The 21,507-nt window shown below is 38.2% G+C and overlaps 2 protein-coding genes across 2 annotated transcripts; both read left to right on the plus strand.

Annotated features, from left to right (window-relative positions):
• The first annotated feature begins 5,709 nt into the window (after positions 1-5,709).
• Positions 5,710-6,521, plus strand: LOC108110625. Its single transcript, XM_017219724.2, has one exon. The coding sequence runs from the start codon at positions 5,755-5,757 to the stop codon at positions 6,406-6,408; it is 654 nt and encodes a 217-aa protein (XP_017075213.2). The 5' UTR covers positions 5,710-5,754; the 3' UTR covers positions 6,409-6,521.
• A 6,253-nt stretch (positions 6,522-12,774) lies between these two features.
• LOC108110420 lies at positions 12,775-20,157 on the plus strand. The gene is given in 6 exon segments (XM_041818646.1): positions 12,775-13,492; positions 13,495-13,518; positions 14,844-14,944; positions 16,948-17,328; positions 17,330-17,634; positions 17,688-20,157. Coding segments are annotated over 6 exon segments (3,366 nt in total). The 5' UTR covers positions 12,775-13,407.
• Positions 20,158-21,507: the final 1,350 nt, after the last annotated feature.

Below are 21,507 nucleotides of genomic sequence, written 5' to 3' on the forward strand. Positions count from 1 at the left end.
CTGTAAACTTACATTGAAGTCTTGCGAGTATTTCACTTTAAAATCAAATAAGAAAATTCCTTTACTACGTTAAACTTATATGTTATGATATGAAATATTTGAGATCTTCTAGGTAAAAATCTTTAAAAATAACACTGCTCAGCATGAAATTCCTAACATGTTTTCCATGTTGGGTAATGAAAACGCAAAAGGCAGTCAAAGCATCCAGAGAAGTATGCTAGAATGAGAGTGATAAATTCTCCCTGTTGACCATACTGAACCAGCTTAATGAACTCTTTCAAATCACAGGCATCGCTCAATGCCAAAAACATTAAAACTGACAAGGCTAGACGGCAGACAAGATGACTGCCCTCTGACCCCCGCTCTGGGACACACCCAAGGAAAAACGTGCACCGTCGCTTGGCAAGTTCATTGTGAGGGCCTCGGTGAGGGGTAGGGGACTGTTCTCCAGCGGCACTGAGTGGGCGTGGCCGACTGTTGCGCCAGCATGTGACCAGGATCAGGAAGAGAGGCGATGGAAAGGGGTGGGAGGGAATGGAGGAGGCGGAAAGGCCACAAAGGTCGTTGCAACACATTCGCTTCGTTGGGTCAAAAGTCAAGCGATGGACGGGGGATCCCCTTGGATGCCAGCCATTACAACACTTTGTTGGCTGCTTTGTAAAGTTTTTCTCACCATGGAAAAACTTTTTTTTTTCCTCATACCCCCCGAAGTCTTTTTGTATTTTTCACGCCTTGTCCGAAAGTTTTCTGTTTTTTTCCCTTACTTGTTTTGCTATTTTTTTCCGCTGCTGCTGCCTTAACAATGAAATTTTTGACTGCTGATTGTTTGCTGTTCAATGTTATTCTTCCAGTTCAATGCGAGTTAAAGTAGACAGAGCTCTACAAAATACAAAAAAAAAAAAAAAAAAACAAAATAAGGAAGAAACCCGGAAAATGTTGGACCTTCTCCTATGGTACTTGGCCAAATTGAAAATGGAAAGTTTCGTTCTTGTTTTCCTGTATAGATATATTCACAATTCCTTTTGCAGTTTGTCTGCGACTTTGGTTAAGTATGCCTTGCAGACTAGTCTCTGTGCTAAGGAGTGTCCAAATGAGGTAAAATAGTTTGGCTAGTATACGCCAGGAAAGTTTTCCCTCAGACCTGTCTCTGGAGATTTATACTTGGGATATTCAAGTTTGCGAAAGAAACAAATACATGGGAAAAGAATCGGGTGGAGTAATAAAACAAGATTTAAGATCAGAATCGAAAGTTTAATGGGCGGAGATTTGTAGTCTCTTTTATATGTTACGAAGAAAATGAAAAACAAAAAACGTAATAACATCACGTATTGCGGGGGTTGAACAAACCGCAGGCTGACGTCGCATTTCCATTTTTCCACAGTCAAGGCGAAAATGGTAGGGAATCAAAACTGACTCCCCCGTAAGCATGCATTCATTTTTCCAGCAATTTTCACACCCAAGCTGGCATGCACTTTGCTGGAAACCATCTCCTCCCCGTTTCTCCCCTTCACGATGCACCCCACTCCCCTCGTTTTATCTGACAGCTGCACTTACGCAATGTTACGCATAAGTGCCCTTTAGCACCTAGCAAGTAGAACATTTTTTTATTTCACTTCTTCTGGCAGTCGATGAGGGCTTATTATACGGAAAAACATTTGTGTTTTCCCCTCACTTAAAATAGGGCATTATAATGCTTAAAGATGTGCTGCGTCTTGTGGGAAATTTCAATATTCATGAAGTTAATAGCTACATGACTTTATAATAGAAAATAAAAGCTATTAAGGGAAGGGTATGTCGTATTTTAAGTTGGTCTCTCTTAGATATTCTTATGACTTAATGAACTGGGGTAACATCTTACATAAGTCATATGAAAATCTAAAAAGCTGAAACAGAAGAATTTTAGGTGATAGGAACATACTGCAAAGGAGATTTCAGCCAATAATTCAGCCAATTTTTCCAAAAGAAAGGACATAAATTTTCCTCAGTCATTCTAACCAAATAAAAATGATCTTTTCTATAGCCTGTCACTATGTACTTTCCTTCCCTTAAAATCTGTCTGCACTTTATTAGCAATCATGACTAAGCGCGACTGTTGAAACTTTTTTCGCACTGACAAATTGACTTGCCACACGGCCTAAAAGCGAGCTGCCACGTTGTGGCGGCTAATAACTCAATAAAGGAAGTCATGGCCTAAACCATCCGCCGCCGACGCTCCACCTTCTGCGGATTTCCTTTGTGCCAAGGCAAGTTTAAGCCGATTTCCGCTTGTTTGTCACACAATTACAATTTGTCAGTTGGGCTTAGGTCGTCGGGATTGCCTTTGTCCTTGTTCGCCTGATTGGCTGGAAAAGGTATGTATTTCAGGGCCTAATTAGGGATAATCGCGGCGGATAAAAACGTAAACAAGATGAAGAGTGAGAAATATTTTAAAGAATTTAGAGTTTTGCATAACTTAAGAAGCTAAAGGATGGAAGTTATTGGCTTTAATTTTCCCTTCTTTAATACCAAATTAGTCACCTCCGAAGGATATTTTTGAAATATAAAAAATGATTTTGTTAAAATTTCAAAAGAACTCTTATTACAGCCAGCATTGCAAAGTCGGTTGTAGGACATCGATAACCAGTACAAATTGCCTTTATATGGCTAGGCGGTAACGCCTACAGGCCTAATGACCGCACGTAGAACATCTTGTCCTGCGGTCACCATAAATAACACAAAAGCGCATTTGTCATACGACCTCGCTCCACCTCGAATCCCGTTCCCGTTCCCGATCCCTGATTTCCGATTCTCACTTCACTCCCTTCCTGCCAGGCATTCACCTTTTGGCAAACTGCAGTCCTTGGCCTTTGTCCTGGACGTGTTGGGCTGTAAATCAGCTCATTAGTTAGTTGGCAGCACCTCGAGCTTGGCTAAGACCAGTCTATGAGTAACACGTAGTTGGTGGTGCAGTGAGAGCAAAAGATTTTAGAAAAATATTTTTCATATTTTTAAAGTGTTTTAAATGACTTAGATAAATATTGTTTTAAGAGGAGACTCATATTAAATAAATTTGAACTTCTGGGACTAACAAACCTTGCTAATTTTCGTAACTACATTTTTCTCTCCAATTAAGAAATGGTTGTAATTTCCCTATAACATAACATTCTTTCTTACAGTGTACTTATTTTGGCTTGTGCGGTCTCTCGTTAAGCTTCATTTAATCAAAACAAAAGTTGGTCTGGTGAAAAATTACCCCCTCACAGAAGAGGTAAGCGGCAGGCTAAAATGCCTCTTTGAATGCTAATAAATCTCGTTCGGTGCGTGGCTGGGATGCCTATCAACGCTTAAACCCGACCTTTGGCAGTCGAATATAATAATTTAAGTAGCCAAATATCTGCGAAAGTTGTTGGCCGAAAGTTTTGGCCAGCAACGGACCAAAGAATCAGAATCGAAAGGGATTTTCTTTTTAGTTGATGATAGCCAGGAGTTAAGCCAATGAAGGATTGGCTTGATATGGTGGGAGGGATGGGAAATGTGTGGGAGTTAATGAAGCACGGCGATTGTGGAGGGTTCAAGGGTCAAGAGAAGGAGAAAGAGAGAAATATGGCAAGTCAGCTGTCGATTAAGTTTAGTGCCTGATGATGATTGTTCCTGGGGGGTCGTGACCCCTTGTTGATTGCCCTCGTCCAGTTTCAAGTGAGTGTGCTGTATGCTGTTATTGTTTGAAACTAATCTTTAAAGATCATTAGCTTTGTTCGCCCAAACTTTTCATAACAATAATAATTTGCCAAATACCCCTGGAGATGAGTCCTTGGCAGCTACGCCATAAGGGGTCCAAAAGGGTAAGGAGTCCCCACATAAAAATATATGGATAGAGCCCTTGAGAGATGGCCAGCTATAATGACGTCAAAGTTGTCAGGGAGTTTTTCATATTGTTGCCTTTAACATTAACCTTACCTTTTTGTGCCTCTTGTGCCCCTGCTCACTATGATAATGATAATGAGCATAATGGCGGCGGGTCGAGAGGTGAGAGAAGATGGCTGATGACTCGGAGCTACTCCAAGTCCGCTAATCTTAATTACTTTTGTTTAATTACTTTGACGTCCTGCCCGCGACCATGACAAGCCAACTTCCACCGTTCCGGCATTGTTTCCACTTTGAAACGCCCGGGGATATGCAACGGCTTTGGCTGCTTCCTTTAAAATAAATAATGTTTACTTATTATTTTTACCCTGAAAAAAGAATGAAGGTAAAACAAAACCAAAAGGCAACAAGAAGAGAAAATATTAACAAGTAAAAACTTTACGCAGTTAACAAAAGAACCCACAATATACCTTTCGCGTTTCACGCTATAAGACAAATAAAGGCCACATGCTTTTAGGCATTTTTGCATCCTGATTGTTCGTACCTGACCTAAGGCACTCGGTTACAAAATTCCTGGAAAAATACTTACGTATTTTGTAAACTAATTTAGAGATTAAAATCTTGACCCAACCAACGGGGAATCGCCAAAGGGCATGACCTCCTTCTTTCGCTCCGCCAAAAAACCAAGCCAATTAACATAATAATGTTGATTTTTATTGCAGCATGGAAAAGTTTTGTCATTGACTTTGGTCAATGTTTGTTCAGAGGCTCCGCCCTCTCTGGTTGGTAGGCCTGAGGTTATGATATTTTAAAGTGTTCAAGTTTTCCACAAATTTGTCACGCTTAAATGTCAAAGCCTTATAACGCCCATGAAATGGTTTGATGGCACATTAAGTGTCTGTTTGTTTGTGGGCTTGCCACAAAGTGTGCACTAAAACTTGTTTTTTTCCTCTCTCTCTTTCGGCTACAAATAATTTATGAGGCCAGTCAAAATCACACAAACTGAAACCAGAAAGACGTCAGAAAATGGCCCAATATAAATTCCAAAGAGGCAACTCTGCAGGTAGAAGCAGGAGAAAAATGTTACTATTTCAGATATAAACTAACTTCTTGTTGGATACTCTTTTTATTTTAAAAATAGTTTAGAGTGGGCCTGGCAGGACACTGGAACAAACTTGCACTGCATAGGGATCTTTAGAGTCTGCATTACTGATTTCCTGATATTTCTGCTTTCATATGGATAAAAGGACATCATTTAATCGACTCTATCTATTAAGATTAATAAAATATATATACACTTTATAGGGTCAAAAACGCTTCCTTCTACCTGTTATCTACCCTTTTGCTTTATGAGTGCGTGTGAAAATAAGAAAAATGCAAAGAAAACTTAAAAACATATTCAAAAACAAAGGTTTTCAGTATAAATAGCCTTACTTAACATATATAATATTGAATAAATATATTTTAAGTTTTTCAATGACCATCCACAAAGTGGTTCTCGCTCAGAAGTTACCCAAACTTCGGTAGAGCATCATTTCACCTACGCCACTTCAGAATGTGTTTTATAAGCCATGACCCTCAAAAGTATGCAATAAATGTTAAGGCCAAGCTGAGCCAGGATGGCAGCCCCAAAAGCTTATGACGTGTTTAAAAGCCAAGAGATGCCGACAACTGTAAAAAGTCCAGAAAAGCATAAGGAGCAGGAAAAGCCATCAGGTGGATCCAGTTTGCCTAGAACCAGCTATCATTTGGCTTATCAGTTCGGCAGACCGACACTCAACTGATGCGTTTATCAGTTGGTGGGAAAGTCAAAGTAAGCAGTTCAATAGATTTCGAGGTCGATAAGCAGTAACGGAATTTTCCAAGCAACTAAATAAATTTTATTTTTTTTCTTAGCAGAAAGTTTTCAAGATGGTGAGCCTGAACACGATTGCGGTGGCTGCGGTGCTTCAACTTCTGGGCATATCCTTTTTCGTGCCCCAGCCGAAGGATCAGTGCTCGCCAGCTCCAGCCGTTGGAAGCTACCTCTTTCTGGTGGCCACTCTTGTGCTTTTCTGGGACTCTGACATGATACCCAAGAAGTTGCATATATATTCACCATGGATTTTGGCTGGAGGTGATCTTTTCTTCACCATCTTATTCACTGAACTTTTTGTACTTCTTGGCTGGTGCGGATTCGAAAGGATAACTTATGTTACTGTGCAGATTGTTTGTAAAGGAAATATGTGGTGCGAGTACGGATTGATGACATTCTGCACCATTTTAGGAGCCTTTGCATCACTAACTCTTGTGGTTGGAATGGTTTGCCAATCCCAGATGAAGGATTCGGTGGCTGAGATCATAGCTGGCCTGCCCGTTCCCAAGGGCTGTGGACCAGTTTACGATTTCTTTCTGGATATGCACACCTATGTGATTGGATGCCTTTACTTTTGCCAACTGAGTCGGAAGGACCGTTTACTATCGATTCGTGCCTTTGAGATGCAAGTGCTGCGCAGCAAAGTGCAGCAGAGGCAGCAAAGGAAGCAGGCGGGTGAACCTGCTGGCCAAGAGGATTCGGAAAAGTAGGCGGATGGGGAAAAAATGGACAACGAGATTCAGCCGCCAGAACCGGAGATCGTCCCGGAGTTGTCCCCGTGAATTGTTTATTATTTATACAAATTTATGCCAACAGCTGTTGCTATCGCCGGCCTTATTGTTGTCGTCCTTTCATTTTTCTTTTTTTGGGCGGGAGGGAAGTAGGTGATGTGCCTTTCATTTTTCGATTTTCTGGATTTCGGTTCTCCCATTGTTTGCTTTTCATTTTTTGCTCCAACTGTTTTCCTTGCGGTGGCCATTTTAATTTTCGCCTTCCTTTTTTTCCTTTACTTGCCGTCGTCGATGTTGCCATGTTAGCCGCAATTGATTTGCCGTAAATTGTATTTTTAATCTGTCCGACAAACGTTCGACATTCGATTTCGTTTGGCAATATGTTGAAAGCGATTCTGTTTGTGTTTCTTTCCGCACTACGGAATGGGGGAGGATTGGTTGCAGGAGAGCGGTGGCTGGGTGTTAATGAGTGTGTCAAGGGTGTTATTTATTCGTTAGGTAATTGACAGGGAGCTACAGGGCAGTTTGGAAAACGATTTCTCTTTGGGTTGGTTTGATAAGGCTTGATCAAGGCTTTCTTTAAGTCTCTTGAAATATCAAAGTTTATCCCTCCAAATTACTCAAATTAACAATTTTTAAAGGGAAAAACGTTTGTGTAAACTTTATAGTATATGCCTTTCCCAGAACACCTCCCAGCTAAAACAAATATTTACACCAATTTATTTGTAGATTTTTAGAGGCAGTCGATTAAATTGCAAATTCACATTGGCCCGCTCATCAAAGAGCTGGCGAATAAAAATAAAGTGCCAGAAAAACAACGAGTGGAACATTATTTTTGGCAATTGCTTTGGAAATACTAATATGATTGACAGTCCCTGGAATCGCATTAATGTCACTCACACACGCCAACCACCCCCTCCCCTGCCAAATGCTATTGCCCCAGTGTTGAGTAATTGAATTTGTTCTTGTGCTGATTCGATGTTGATGGGGTTTGGAAACGGAGAAGAGAACAAGGGGAAAGTATATTAAATATTTCACATCTTACATGTCTGGGGATCGGATCCGCAAGGAAGGAAGTCAGGTTTCGCTGGCTTGTGTGCTATTTGTCTCAGCAAATCAACTCCATTGTTTTTGTATTGTATTTGAGGAAAATGGATAAATTCCAGCATGGATGGCTTGACACCTTGGAGAAAGTAGTTTACAGTTTGTCTAAAGAACTTTAAAACTTGTTAAAGCTAACAATGTTACTTCCTGCTGATTGGAGTCCCTTAAAGGGATCTTCTTAATTAAGAATCTATCTGTATGACCACCCCTGACTCCTCTAATCTTACCACTAATTCCCTTCTCTAGACTTAAATCAGATTTGTATATAGCTTAGCAGATTATCATCACACACTCTGTGATAAGCTCAGCATGGACCCACAAAGACCACCCCCAAACCAGCTGGCATTATCCAAACTTAAATGCCAACTGTCGTTAGTTGCTCACTGCTCTAGGATATGGGCAAAAGGATAGAATGGGGATGGGGTTCTGTCAACACGGCGGATGGATAAGAAATATGTGAGCTTCTGGCGGGCAGCATACATATGTTAGCACATTTTTAAATGTATTTGTGTCAGGCTGAAGTCGTGACTGCAGTAAATTCCTGACTACCCAAAAATTCCCAAGAAAACGAAGAATGGCAAACTTGGAAGAAATGAGCATTTCAACATTTTCAACTTAAGAAGAGGACCAAAAAATACAAAAAAAAAAGAATGGAAAACGAAAACATGAGACAAGGCAACTGGCAATGCATGTCTGCAATTTTTTAAGCAAACATTTTATTTGCTCAAATGCTAGGAAAACAAAAAAAAAAATAACAAGATGGAGTGAGAATGGAACTTGAGACACACACACACACACACACACACACAACCCACATCAAAAGAGCAACTTCTGCATTTTTGCCCCTCAGTTCTTGTTGCTGCTGCTCCTGTTCCTTAGTTGTTGTTGTTGACTTGCGCTCCTGTTGACATTTTGATACAAATCTTCAATAAAATAAAAGCAGCTCAAGTGGCCATAGCGTAAACAACAAAGAAAGTAGACGGGGGTAAACTAAGGAAAACAAACTGGGTGAGGGGCGCAAGGGTTGCAGACATAAAATAACCCCAAGTACCTACTACCCAAAGATAGTGTAAGTGTAGTCTGAGTACAGGTTTCTTGATTGGCACAAGGATTTAAGGCAGTAAAAGTTTTAAAGTTATATGTCAGCTGCGATAGTTATGTATGATAAGGAAGATAGTTTGGTATTTTTATTAGGATTTTTGATCATAATTAGTCAAAAATATTTTGATATTGTTTACTTGTTAAAATCCTAATAAGCTATGCTAGCAACGTCTTCATATTGTAACTCCTCTAATTTACTAATCCATTTTCAAATAAAACCTTTCTCATCTTCTAGATATATCGAGTCCTCAACACCCATTTCCAGCTGTATGCGTAACAAATCTGAAATGGACCTGAAAACCGTAGGGATTAATTGGCCGCGACAAACCCTTTTGGCACCCCGAAATCCCACACCTCAATCCGTCCAGTCATCCTGTCTGAAAGTCCTTCGTGTCATCTGTCCCATGAAATCTTTTTTTCCTTCCTTTTTTTTCAGGACGGCTTGATGTTCCCCGTTTTCCCCCTTTTCGTCTGGTTTGGTTTTTGCTTGTGGTCAAGCATATGGCACACAACACAGAACAACATGGTGTTCCATTCGCACACAGATACACACTCACACACTTACACCGGGCAATCACGTAACAACAACAACAACAACAACAACAACAAGAACAACAAAAACAACAGCAACAGCGAAACCGAACAAAAAGTTGTTAGCCAATTTACTAAATGTCCAGTGTGTGTTGAATTGTTGAAGCTCGTTTGCCGCTTTGTGTACTTTTTCGTGTTTCGTATTGAATAACAAATTATTTGTGGCATATGTTTAGGGGCTCGGAAGGACCAAGAACAGGAGCTGAGTGGGCGTTAAACGACTTGTTAGCCAGTCAGTCATGGATAGTCCGATGGTCTGACAACTTGTTTGCCCGTTTCGTCCGATGCCCCGAGATGGACATAGTCATGGTAAAGAGTAAATAAGTTGAAAACTGGAATTAGTCCGTTTAGTTTAGTTTTATGTGTGTGTGTGTGTATGTGTGGCTGTCTATGTGGGATAGTTAAATGTTCTCCCCTGGACTTTTGGGCGTATCAAATGAAGTTAAAGATCAAAAGTAGTCGACTTTTCCGGCTCTTTGACTGAACTATCGTCCATGGCCCATAAACCTCTGTGTGAGTATTCCCCTCACAAAAACGTGAGTAATTTTCCAATGAATATGAAAAGCCACAAAACGAAAAACAGTCCTTGAGTGCTGGGCTACAAAAAATGGAAACTTGTAATACAATTTGTAGGCTCTGACTACAGCTCTGGCTGCTCTTCATTAGGATTTTTATTTCCTTTTTTTTTTTTTTTTGATATTTTATAGCTTGCCAAAAACCGAAGAATTTATTGCCGCAAGTTCAAAACGTTTCGATGCCTGGCATTTTTCTGAATCGACCTCGAAACGCTCGCTGCATTTTCAATTGCATTTCCAATAAATTGTTTCCAGCCTCGAGTAGTTCCGCTTCCTCCGCTTCGACTTCGCCAAATTGGCAAAAATAAGACAAAAAAAACGTATATAAGAAGAGCTGAGAAACCCGCGTAGCATTTAATTTACTCACGACTCTAGTGAACTGCACAAGAGAAATGCGTTTAAGGTTATGGGTGGGAGTTAGTTAGGGGCGGAGTGGGCGTGGCAGGATGTAATTAGGCGCTGTTAATTAGGTCGTAATTGGAGTTTTTGAGAAATTTAGGTTAGAAGCGGTCGAGAGTCATTCGAGGGTGACTTCCCCAAAGACATTACTTATGGGGAAATAAAAGGGGAAAATAAATGATGGCAGCCAGTCGTGTGGGATGCTACGAAAACTTAAGGCGTTTTAAGTTAATAGTTTTATAGTTATGACAAAAGTATTTTAAACTTTTTATTCCGTTTTTCAGGGATTTTTTTTGTCTATTTTTAGATGATGACTGGATGGTTGTGGAGCCAAATTCAGATTATAAGAATAGGCAATTCTTTTTATATATTTCTGTTCACATCAAAAACATTTAAACCATTTAAAGCCTTCATGCAATGTCTTTATCATCAGTAACTCGAACAGGCATTAAAGCTCATTTTAATCTGAGTTGAAAAATTTAACCAGTTAACTTAATAAAGAACACAAATTCAGGCTTATATTTATTTACATTTTTTTAATTTACAAAGAAGGGTTTTTTTTAAAATTAAGCAGTAAGTAAAAAACTGGACTCCAATTTAGGTCATTGGCTCTGATACAGCAACTATTAATAGCAACCGCTTTTCCGATCATAAAAATCCAGTACGTGATTTAAATGCCGGATTCATCGTTGTGACCCATCGTTACTTTTCCTCATGAAAGAATCGATAATTTCATTTTACATTTATATTTTTTTAAACTGAAAAAATCATTCAATATTTTAATCTAAATATAATTTATTATTAAGGAAACTGTGTACATCTTTTGGTTTCGTTTTGTAAATAGTAAGTGGTGGTATGTTTTGACATCCTAGTGTAGATAATCCGGTACTAACTTTGTAAGATACATTTAATGTAGACATTAAATAAATTCGTGTAAAATAAGTCACGTAGATAGAAACAGAAAATAGTAACTCATTTCGAGGCGCTCTAAAATTTAGTTTAATACAAGTTGAAAATATTTTCATAAGTTGGTACTTTTAAAATTATTCCATCGAAATATTATGTTGGGTTGATTTTTATTTTAGAAAACTAAAAGCAAAGTATAAACATCAATGGCAAATATTTTAAAGCAAACAATTATTCGTTCTTTAATTAATATATTTATTATTAAAAACAATTTTTCAACTTCTAGTTTTTAAGAGCAGCTCTTAAACTCCTTTTGTATTCGTTAAATATAAAATAGATTACATTTCGTCTCATTGGAATTTAAATTGTATTTACTTTACCGTTTGATGCGACAGTCACTTTTTCACTCGACTGATGCAATTTATCTACTGTCTCCCCATCCATTCGGAAAGGGCTCAATAAATTACCTTCTGGAAATTGAATTCTAGCGACAAAATAAATAACATATAAATTAAAGAGTTAAAACGGGACAACCTACTTAAACATTTTTAAAGAAAAAATGTGTTAAATTTAAAGTTCCGCTTATTTAATACCAAACAAAATAAATTCCCTCCAATAAAACACTTTGAGAAATAAATTGGTATTTATTGAAAATATTAGTATTTAGGCTAAACAAATATATTTGTTGTTATTGTTGGCTCCTGCAAGCTTGGGAAAGTTTCTAGAGTCCGTCACATCCTTCAGCGTCAGCCGTTGAGTTCCGCTCCAGAACCTAACTAAACTTCAATTGGGCACCGCCTTGACTTTTATAACCCAGTCCAGCCAATAGGAGCCGATGCTATATCGAGTTCGTGAAATCCAGATCAGGGGGTGGGATACATTGGGGTGGCTGTTTAGAAAAGCTAATGTTAAAAAATGAAAGCTAATGGGTTAAGCTTGAAAGCTAGCATAAAAATCTGGGGGAAATTTACCACTATTCGAGGGAAATTCAAGCTAACAGCTATGTAAGTAACATTAAGATTGGAGAAAACATAAGATGTTACCCGTAACATTCTTGTTTACAGCTCAATTTTACGGCTAAAGAGAGAACTCTGCAAAATACCAGAGAGGTCGGGGCAGCTGTTATATATTTAACATTTAAGCAATTTGGCAAAGGGAAAATGTTAGCAACAGCAATGTATGCTTTTAAAGTAATGTTCAGTAAAATATGTTAGGCATAGTATGTAATATTAACAGAAATGTTAATTATAACATATTGAAAAACATTTTAAACTCTTTAGAAAAATGTTAGTAACGGCAATGTAAGCATTAAAAGTAATGTTCGGTAAAATATGTTAGGTGTGGTATGTAATATTAACAGAAATGTATCTTTAACATTTTGAGAAAGGCTGCATACTTTTTAGATAAAAATGGCAACTTTTTAATAAAAATTTGCAATTATAAGGAAGATTAAAATAAAATATACTTTTTTTAAACCCAAATAAAGCTCGAGAATAATTTGATATTTTAAGCCAACAAACAAAGCCAATAACAAACCCATTGAGTCCCAAAATAAATGGTCGCGTAAAAAATGCATAGTAAATCGTGACAGCCATTCGACATTGGATACTTTGGCTTTTGTGGTTAAAACAAATTAAGTGGAATTAATTTGACTTTGCCTGGCTTTTCACCTGTGCATCTGCACACTCATTCGCACACACTCAGCCGTTTGCATGTGCCTGTGCTTGTGCATTTATGATTTCGGAAAAAGGCCTCGGAAAAGCAAGTCTCGAACAGCCTTTGTTTGTAATGCTCGTTTTGCTGTCTCGCTGTTTCTGACATTTCGAGTGGTTTTTCCCCCCAAACTCCTTTTCCCATGCATTAAATATTCATCATGGAAAAAGCCCCGGCAACTGGGTAAGGTGAAAAAAAAATGGGCGAAGCCTCCTCCCAAATACGTGCAAATATATCCTCCACATACATATAGATATGAAAATATATATCCATATAGGAGATGTTTATGGTAATTTATACCCCGGTGCGGAGATTGAAATTCATGTAAATAAATTGCACCTGTAAAAATAATTAAAGTTGAAATCGCTCGCTGGCTGGCTAAAATATGAACTCCACCTTTCACTTGCCAGTGCATAAATTTACCCGCTCACACACACACACAGCCATTTATATCTGGGCTACGATATATACGCTTGGGCTGGCTACTTGTTATTTGTTATATAGTGGCAAGCAAAAAAAAAAAAAAAAAAAAAACAACTACAAAAAATGTCGAATAAAATAAAATGAAATAAAAACCTTCAGCCAGACGATGGAGCACTCCAAGTTGTGGGACCTTCGTTCCAAAGTGCGGGAACGTCGCTTCAAGTGGACTTCAGACGCCCAACAACAGTGTGCGAGTGCAATAACAAGGACGATCCACGTGAAAAAATTCTTTTGCCATTTTTCAATGGGTGCCAAAGGTTGGGGCTAGTGGGCGGAAAACAAGTTGAGGCTGGGCAGGGCAGAGCAGGGCAGGTGCGACGCCAACAACAAATATTTTTATAATTTCCTTTTTGGTGGAAATTTGCATTTTTCTGTTGCTTTGCGTTGTGTTGTGCCTGCCATTTCCGCTTTGCGCTTTGCCACTTTGCCATTTCCGGTTTTGACGGCTCGACGGGAATTTCTATTCCTTAGCCATAATTGCAAAGTTCCTCCTGTTCCTGCGGCACCTTGGGGGCCAGCTCCCCCACCCCAACCCCCAAAGGCTATCCACGCAAACAATTCCAAGTGATTTTCAATGTGTATGTGTAAACGAAATTAAGCAATTTCAATTTTCCTAAGGTCTTTTCACGCTCCACAGCAGTTCACTTAATGATTTCGCCATGGCAAGAAAATTTGTTGAGAACTCTGAGAACTCATATGAACAGCTCTTCCAATGAATAATTACTGATTGATTTATCAACTTGTCTACCTCTAAATGCGGATTTTCATTTAATACGGGCAAAAATTGAAAGCATTTAAGTATTAAAGCCCCAAACAGCCAACGCATCCAGCCAGCCTGCTTTGCATAATAACAACTCGCTGACAATTGATTACGCATTACTACAATTTAATTATTAACATTAATATATCAATTTGTATTTAACTCATCCTGTTCCTGTTAAACGCAAATTTATTTGTCATTTGTTAAGTCTTTAATAATTGGCACGGTCTCTGGGCCAACAAGCCAACAGCTAGCCAACAACAAGCCAACAAGCCTAATTAACATTTAAAATTATCAGTTGACATAAATTGTTTGATGGCCATAAATATCTGTGCCGACGAACGGAGGCAGCCAACTTTGCAGACATCGCAATATGAAATGCACAAAAGGACAATAAGGAAACCAGTTCCGATTGCCGTTTTCCTCTTCTTCTCGTTGCCACGCCGCAACAATAGAGCGAGATGGCCACAAGACCGAGTGAAAGAGATGGGGCGGCGAATAAAAAGCAAATATATCAAAGCGAGCAAGGGGCATAAATGTAGCGTAATTTAAATAAAATTGCATTAATATGTTCTCTCCGCCGTAAAGGATACCCACCCAGATACCCAGATACCCAAATGCCCAACTGCAGCCTGTGTCCTGGGCAAATTTCCAGCGAAAAAGAAGAGCTTTTCCGTGCCTTTTCCCGGATCTACTGGCCATATTTCATCTGAAAGCCAACAAACACACCAGCATACACACACTAGCACACACTCAACTATCGCCGGACCTCTGTTGTTCAGCAAATTCACACCAAAAATCAAAAAGCAATAATGATGCTCGAAATCTGAACAGCCGGGTCCGGGTCCCGGGTCCGGGTTGGGCCGGGAAATTCGGACGGGAGGTGTGAAAAGCGGGAGAAGCGGGAATGTCTGGGGGCACTATAAATGCATGAGTGTGTGTGTGTTTGGGCTACGTGGCAAACTTTTCGAGTATTTGTCGTTATAAATTTGACATCAATTGCCACGGCATGTGACCAACGAAGGTCTGACAGTCCAGGCACAAGGATGCCGGGATGCCAAATAGTGGAGGCAACTTCGGGCTGAAGACGGGGAGCCCTGATGTGGATGTGAGCCAAATTGCAAAAAAAAAAAATAATATAAATCCAGCTGGACTTAGGTAAGGACCGGGTTAGCGAGTGAGTCGAAATGAAGGTGGTTCCGGAGCAATTTGACAGGAAAATAGTCAATAGATTCCTTAATACGAATTAACCACTTCTTTTCTTCTGTACTTTTTTGGGATTTCTTTAAGCTCAAAGAGAACAAAGGAAGGTGTTTATCTTGTATGCCTTTAAAAAGAGCAAAAGTAGGGTGTTTTAAGGCCCTTTTCTTGATATAAAAATGTATTGTTCTTAACCATATCTATAAATATTTTATATATTTTAAAGATTATAACATTTAAAACAAAGCATAGTTTAAGCCTTAAACTAGACCGGATTTTATTATAAATTAAATTAAATTATTATTAAACCCATGAGGTGGCAAAGTGAAAAGCCCGTTTTTGTGTATACAAAACGAATAACTTTCGTACCATCGCTGAACAATTTTAATTGATGCATCAAAAGCTTATATAATTTAATAAGTGAAAATTCGAAAAAAAATGTCACAAACACCGCCCCTTGGGCGAAATTCCCATCCTGCCAAAGAATAATGACGGCAAAGAAAATAGGACACGCGCGCCATTATATTTTATATATTAATTAAAATATTAAATATGTGTACTCGCTGGCCAATTTAATTACACAAAATATTTTTGTCTAGCGGTGGAATATTGCCTTTAGTCGTGTATTTTTGAAAACCTATTATTTTTATAGCGAAATTCGAAACGGAGATAATAACATTTCCTGCATGGTACAAAATTATGTTGGAGTTTTCCTTGGAAACTCGGTTTATATTAAATTTTAATATATATACTTGGTCGTCTACTATTTCGGTTGGGCAAAATGTCCCCCTTCTACTGTGGCTCTGATGGTTAAAGATTAATTAAAATACTCGCGATGGGAGTAATAAAAATGCTCACACATACACAGAGCAGTATTATAGGCGAGTGCTGCGACTATCAGATACCCCTTAGTCTATTAACCAAGTTCTAACTTCTTAGGCTAATAAAAATTGGCTTGTAAAATTTTACGGGCGCCATCTGTTGTTCGAACCTATAATGAATTACGAGCGCCATCTGTTGTTTGAGTCTTATAATAAATTTTTATAAACGGATGGTAAAAATCATAAAAATTATGAATTAAAATTTAGATTATAGAAAATTTTATGGTTTTAATAAGTTGCGAATAATAACTTTCTAAACTAGGCTATAAAATAGGATAGTACGTAAAAAATATATTTAAGTTTAAACCGAAACTGAAATTAAATTAAATTGTTATTAAACCCATGAGGTGACACAAAGTTTTTGTGTTTTTCAAGGCTTCTGGGCATTAGATTGAGCGTGCTGGGATACACTTTCGATACATTAGGTAACTGTAGAAACTACATGATTAATTTACTTGTTCTCAGCATTCATACAGCCAGACTGACAAGGCTAAATCGATCCCTTAGCTATTGATCCGATCAGGAGCACATTATACCTTACAGGGTTACATACTTGCTAAAGAATCCATAATATTTTTCTGTTTTCTTTAAACAAATCTTTCTGTAATCAGTCAAGGTCAGTTCTTAATGACGGGAAAAATATATTACATTATTGCACTCTATGGACTTATTTGAAAATTCTATGAACAATTTTTTATAAAACTTTAGCAAAACTAAAATTCAGTTTAATTCGAGTCTCGGCAGAGAGTGGATCATAAAATGACGGCAAAAATATTATTTCTAATTTTACGCGTTTTCCTTGAAGGTTTCTACGATTTCCTGTATCAAAGGATTGGACAGGATCCGCGAGGATTACTGCGAACTGTATTGCGGCGGATCTTGTGTAAACCAAACGTGCTTTTTGTCAGGCAAAATTCTAACCACAGACGATTATACAATGCAGTTGTATTTTTCAAAATTACAAATCATTTGGACCAACCCCAGTTTCCAACAATGGAATATCTACAATATTTCGAAAGAACCCGAGTGTGAAATGCTGAAAATCACTGTGATTGGGATAACTAGTGCCCAAGATGTTAGACTTCGGCCAGGTGTACATTATCTTGGCCTGCTTGGGATATCAGAATTATATGAATACGAAACTCACACTCCTTCCATGAAGATATATGAGAATAATCTAAGCTATAAGAGACGGACCAAGGACTCTCAACTTTAAATATTTGAGTGAAAGTGCGGAAAATTCTCGAGTTACAAATGACTATATAAGGGAATGCATGAATAATACGAAACTAATCAAAATGTTTGCTAGAACCTCGGAAAAACTGAAGCTCGTAATTGAAGATAATATTTTTGAGGGCAAGTCGCAAATATATGATATAGCATTTTCCGGATTAAAAGTTGAGGGTTTGACAGAGATAACCTTCCTTGACTTGACAAATTTAACTATGATGGTATTTTCCGATGTGGTTTTGGACAATTTTGATTTTTTTAGGTATGTAAAGGACTAATTTTTATGAGCTAAACTAACTACTTTTTATAATTCAGATCTGCCACACTTCGGGGATCATTAAAATCTCTCACTATGTATATTGAAAATAATGTGGATATGAAATACTTTGACCAGTATTCCAAACTGGAAATAATTGATGTTTACGGTTTTAAGGAGTATAAAAATCTAACCGCATTCATTTGCCGGCCAAATCAAAATGAATGTTACTTTACAATGGGCACAAATGGCATTCCATGTCCCCACAACTGTCTCTGCCAATATCTTCGGGCTGAAAAGGTGACCGAACTGAATTGCTCGAAACAGAATCGTTCAGTTATCCCTGAACTACCTGTTCCTAGAATAGGAGTACCAATGTTTGTGTTTCTAGAGAACCAACTAACTGAACTTCCCTTAAACACATTAGAGGGCTATAATAGTTTGAGAAGTATGGATGTCTCACAAAACCAAATAACCAGTCTCACCATTGACCGGCTGCCCAAGGCTCTTGACTATCTGGATATAAGCTTTAATCAGATTACCACAATGAGCCCAGAAGTTGTGGATTATATCAGAAAGATAACTACTTTTCAGCAATATGGCAACAAATGGATTGTATACTGCGATGAAAGTTACCTAATTGATTATTTTTGGGAAAACTCAAAATGGTTTAGGATAAGGAGTGCCAAATTTCACCTCATTATTGAGTTTATGAATATAACAGCAAGCGCCTCGTACCTAAGCGAGTTCTTCGAACCATATCTTGAGACCTTTTACTTACATGAAGACAACTTAATACGTGAATTGGGTGATGAAAATCTTTTCTATACATATAAGCTGTTGGAAGAACTAAACAGTGCCATTTATCTGTTTGACGGCGAACATGATGAATTCATTCTACATCATCTTGATGAAAAATGCCCATATAGATGCGTTTGTTGCTTGGATCGCCAAACCGATGAGTTCATAATAAACTGCACGAATGCCTATCTTGAATTTTATCCAATTCTCCCGAACATTCTTTTGTACAACACAACGCTATATCTGGATAACAATGATATTAGAAAACTTACTGATTCTAATACTAATCTTATCATTCCGGGTCTGGCCTCCATACAGAAACTGCATTTGTCAAACAACAAGCTATTCGAACTGCCACATCACTTGCTTCCGGAGAACGTAACCTATTTAGATCTGCGAAACAATCTATTGACTTCTCTTGATGATGCATCGGTGGCTTTCTTTAGATATCGTAAAGAAATCACGGAAGTTCGCTTGTCGGGTAACCCATGGGAACTTGACTGCAAGGCCAAGTCCTTTCTGATATTCCTCAGGGAACGCGAGCCCAAGGAATACGAGGCAGTCCTTCGTCGTGTGAATATAACGCAGGATGAGTGTCCTAAAGCGTGCATTTGCTGTTTGGGCACCTCCAAATCCGAATCGTTATCACTTATCATAGATTGTAGTAACAAAGGTCTACGGGAGATACCTCCACTACCCACGCCTACTATTGGCAGCACAACTCTCATCTTTGATAGGAATCTTCTCAAGGAATGGCCCTCCAGCTCACTACCAGGATACTCAAGTGTGTCACGATTTTATTTGGCCAACAACCGATTGACCTCTATCAACGAACTACCAACTATTGTCGACTATCTGGATATAAGTTATAACAATTTCTCAGCTTTAAGCAATCGTGTACGAGATTTTCTACAGAAGAGAATGAATTCTAACCGTATAAAGTTGGTTCTCTCTGGAAACCCCTGGACTTGCAGTTGTGAGGAAAAGGAGTTCTTGGCCTTTGTAAAAGAGCAAGCCAAAAATATTGGCAATGCATCAGCAGTTCAGTGTAGCGATACTGGCAAATCACTGATTGAAGTTGAAGAGATTGACATCTGTCCCTCTGTCCTTATCTATTATACTTCCCTTGCCGTTTCCCTATTGATTATAGCTCTGTCCATTAACGTCTTTATATGCTTCAGGCAACCAATTTTGATCTGGTTTTATGAACATGAAATATGTCTGAGTCTGGCTGCCCGGCGAGAACTCGACCAGGACAAAAAATTCGATGCATTTCTATCATTCACTCACAAGGACGAAGAGTTGATTGATGAGTTTGTGGAACGACTGGAGAATGGCAAGCATAAGTTCAAGCTTTGCTTCTACATGCGAGATTGGCTGGTGGGCGAGTCCATACCCGAATGCATTAACCAATCTGTCAAGGACTCCAGACGCATTATCATCCTGATGACGAAGAACTTTTTAAAGTCCACCTGGGGGCGACTCGAGTTCAGGCTGGCTCTTCATGCCACCTCAAAGGATCGATGCAAGCGCCTCATCGTGGTCCTCTATCCGGATGTGGAGAACTTCGATGATCTGGATAGTGAACTGAGGGCTTATATGGTTTTGAATACCTATCTGGATCGAAATAATCCCAACTTTTGGAACAAACTGATCTATTCGATGCCACACCTTATGCTGAGGCAACAGCTGCAGGGAAATTCGTTAGATATTGAAAGAAATATATAAGAAAAAGATATGAGTTTGTTGAGATTTTTAAGAGATATATAATCGGAACTTTACTAAATCATTTCAGTGATAAATTCACATCTACAATAAAATACTTAAGATATGAGAAATATTTCAAATTTAATCTATAGAATAAATATTTAACAAAACTGGTATATTTGTATTCATTGTAATTGTTCTTGTAATACATTTAAAATTAAAATGAATACATTTTGTAATTTCATTATTTAAAATTCCCGCCATTTGGAAGCTGTTAAAGGCTGAGTGTTACAGAACTAAAAGATTTTGGCAGCCCTTGTTGCCTGAAAGAACCACTAAAAATGTTCCAGGACTCTGTATGCAGCCCCTGAGCTTCTGTTATTTCACCTCATTTACAGCACTATATTAACGCGAAAGCTTAACTTTGTATATTAGGTTGTTTGTAGATATTTATACCCATTACTAGTAAAATTAGAGGGTATATTGTGAACGCTGTAACGATTTTAGCAGATCTAATTAACAGTTTCCCACCTTATAAAATAATAAATTATAAACCAGAAATCAATGTCCCAATCAAAAGAGTATGTCCATATAAAGGCGGAGACCTCGGGAGCTATAAGATTTACATATTCCTGCGCAGCCTATGATTATTTTAAATCTAAATCTTATCTTCATTAGCGCACGTAAGCAGAAATCTACTCGCCTGTTAGAAAATGTGAAAAGTTTTATTTTAAAAAAAAATTCGACAAATCTTGGGTCCTTAATTAAAGAATAATGCAGTAAGTTTCAATATATTTCGAGGGAACTTGCATTCAGCGTTGAAAAGTAGAATGTCCGGACTCAAGGAAGGAAGAGCTATACATTCAGTTAAACTAACTAATATAGTTTTTTCCAAGAATATTAAACTGACTATTCCAAAACTCTTAAAAATATTTCTTGTTGAATGGAAAATTTAAAATGTCAAGTATTCGATTTAACTTGAATAAAATTATTCAAAGAAATCGATGCCTATCGATGACATTGCTTATTTGTTAAAATACTTGAATACGTCATATGTAAAACAAATGTAAAACTTTTGTAAAATATCTTGCGGTATAAAATTGGTTACAATAATGCGAATCAAGTCATATATGCGCCGTTTTGTTCGATGACTCGTTCCCAACGAGATGCCAACTTCATAATGCCCCTCTCGTAGAAGCTCGCTTCCCTATTGGCAAAAAACTCGGAGCGTGGCGCATCTTAGACCATCTCTACACCAGAACGAAAACGTTGATACCATCGTTGTGCGGTGGAAATGGAAACTGTATCCGGTCCATAAACTGCACAAATTTTATTGGCGGCTTGAGGTGCATTTTTGCCTTTATCGTAGTG

The sequence above is a fragment of the Drosophila eugracilis genome, unplaced genomic scaffold (genome assembly GCF_018153835.1).
Source record: "Drosophila eugracilis isolate 14026-0451.02 unplaced genomic scaffold, ASM1815383v1 contig_353, whole genome shotgun sequence".
In the NCBI taxonomy this organism is placed as follows: Eukaryota; Metazoa; Arthropoda; class Insecta; order Diptera; family Drosophilidae; genus Drosophila; species Drosophila eugracilis.

Coding starts and splice junctions, on each gene's coding strand:
- LOC108110625 (XM_017219724.2), top strand. CDS start 5,755: ATGGTGAGCCTGAACACGATTGCGGTGGCTGCGGTGCTTCAACTTCTG.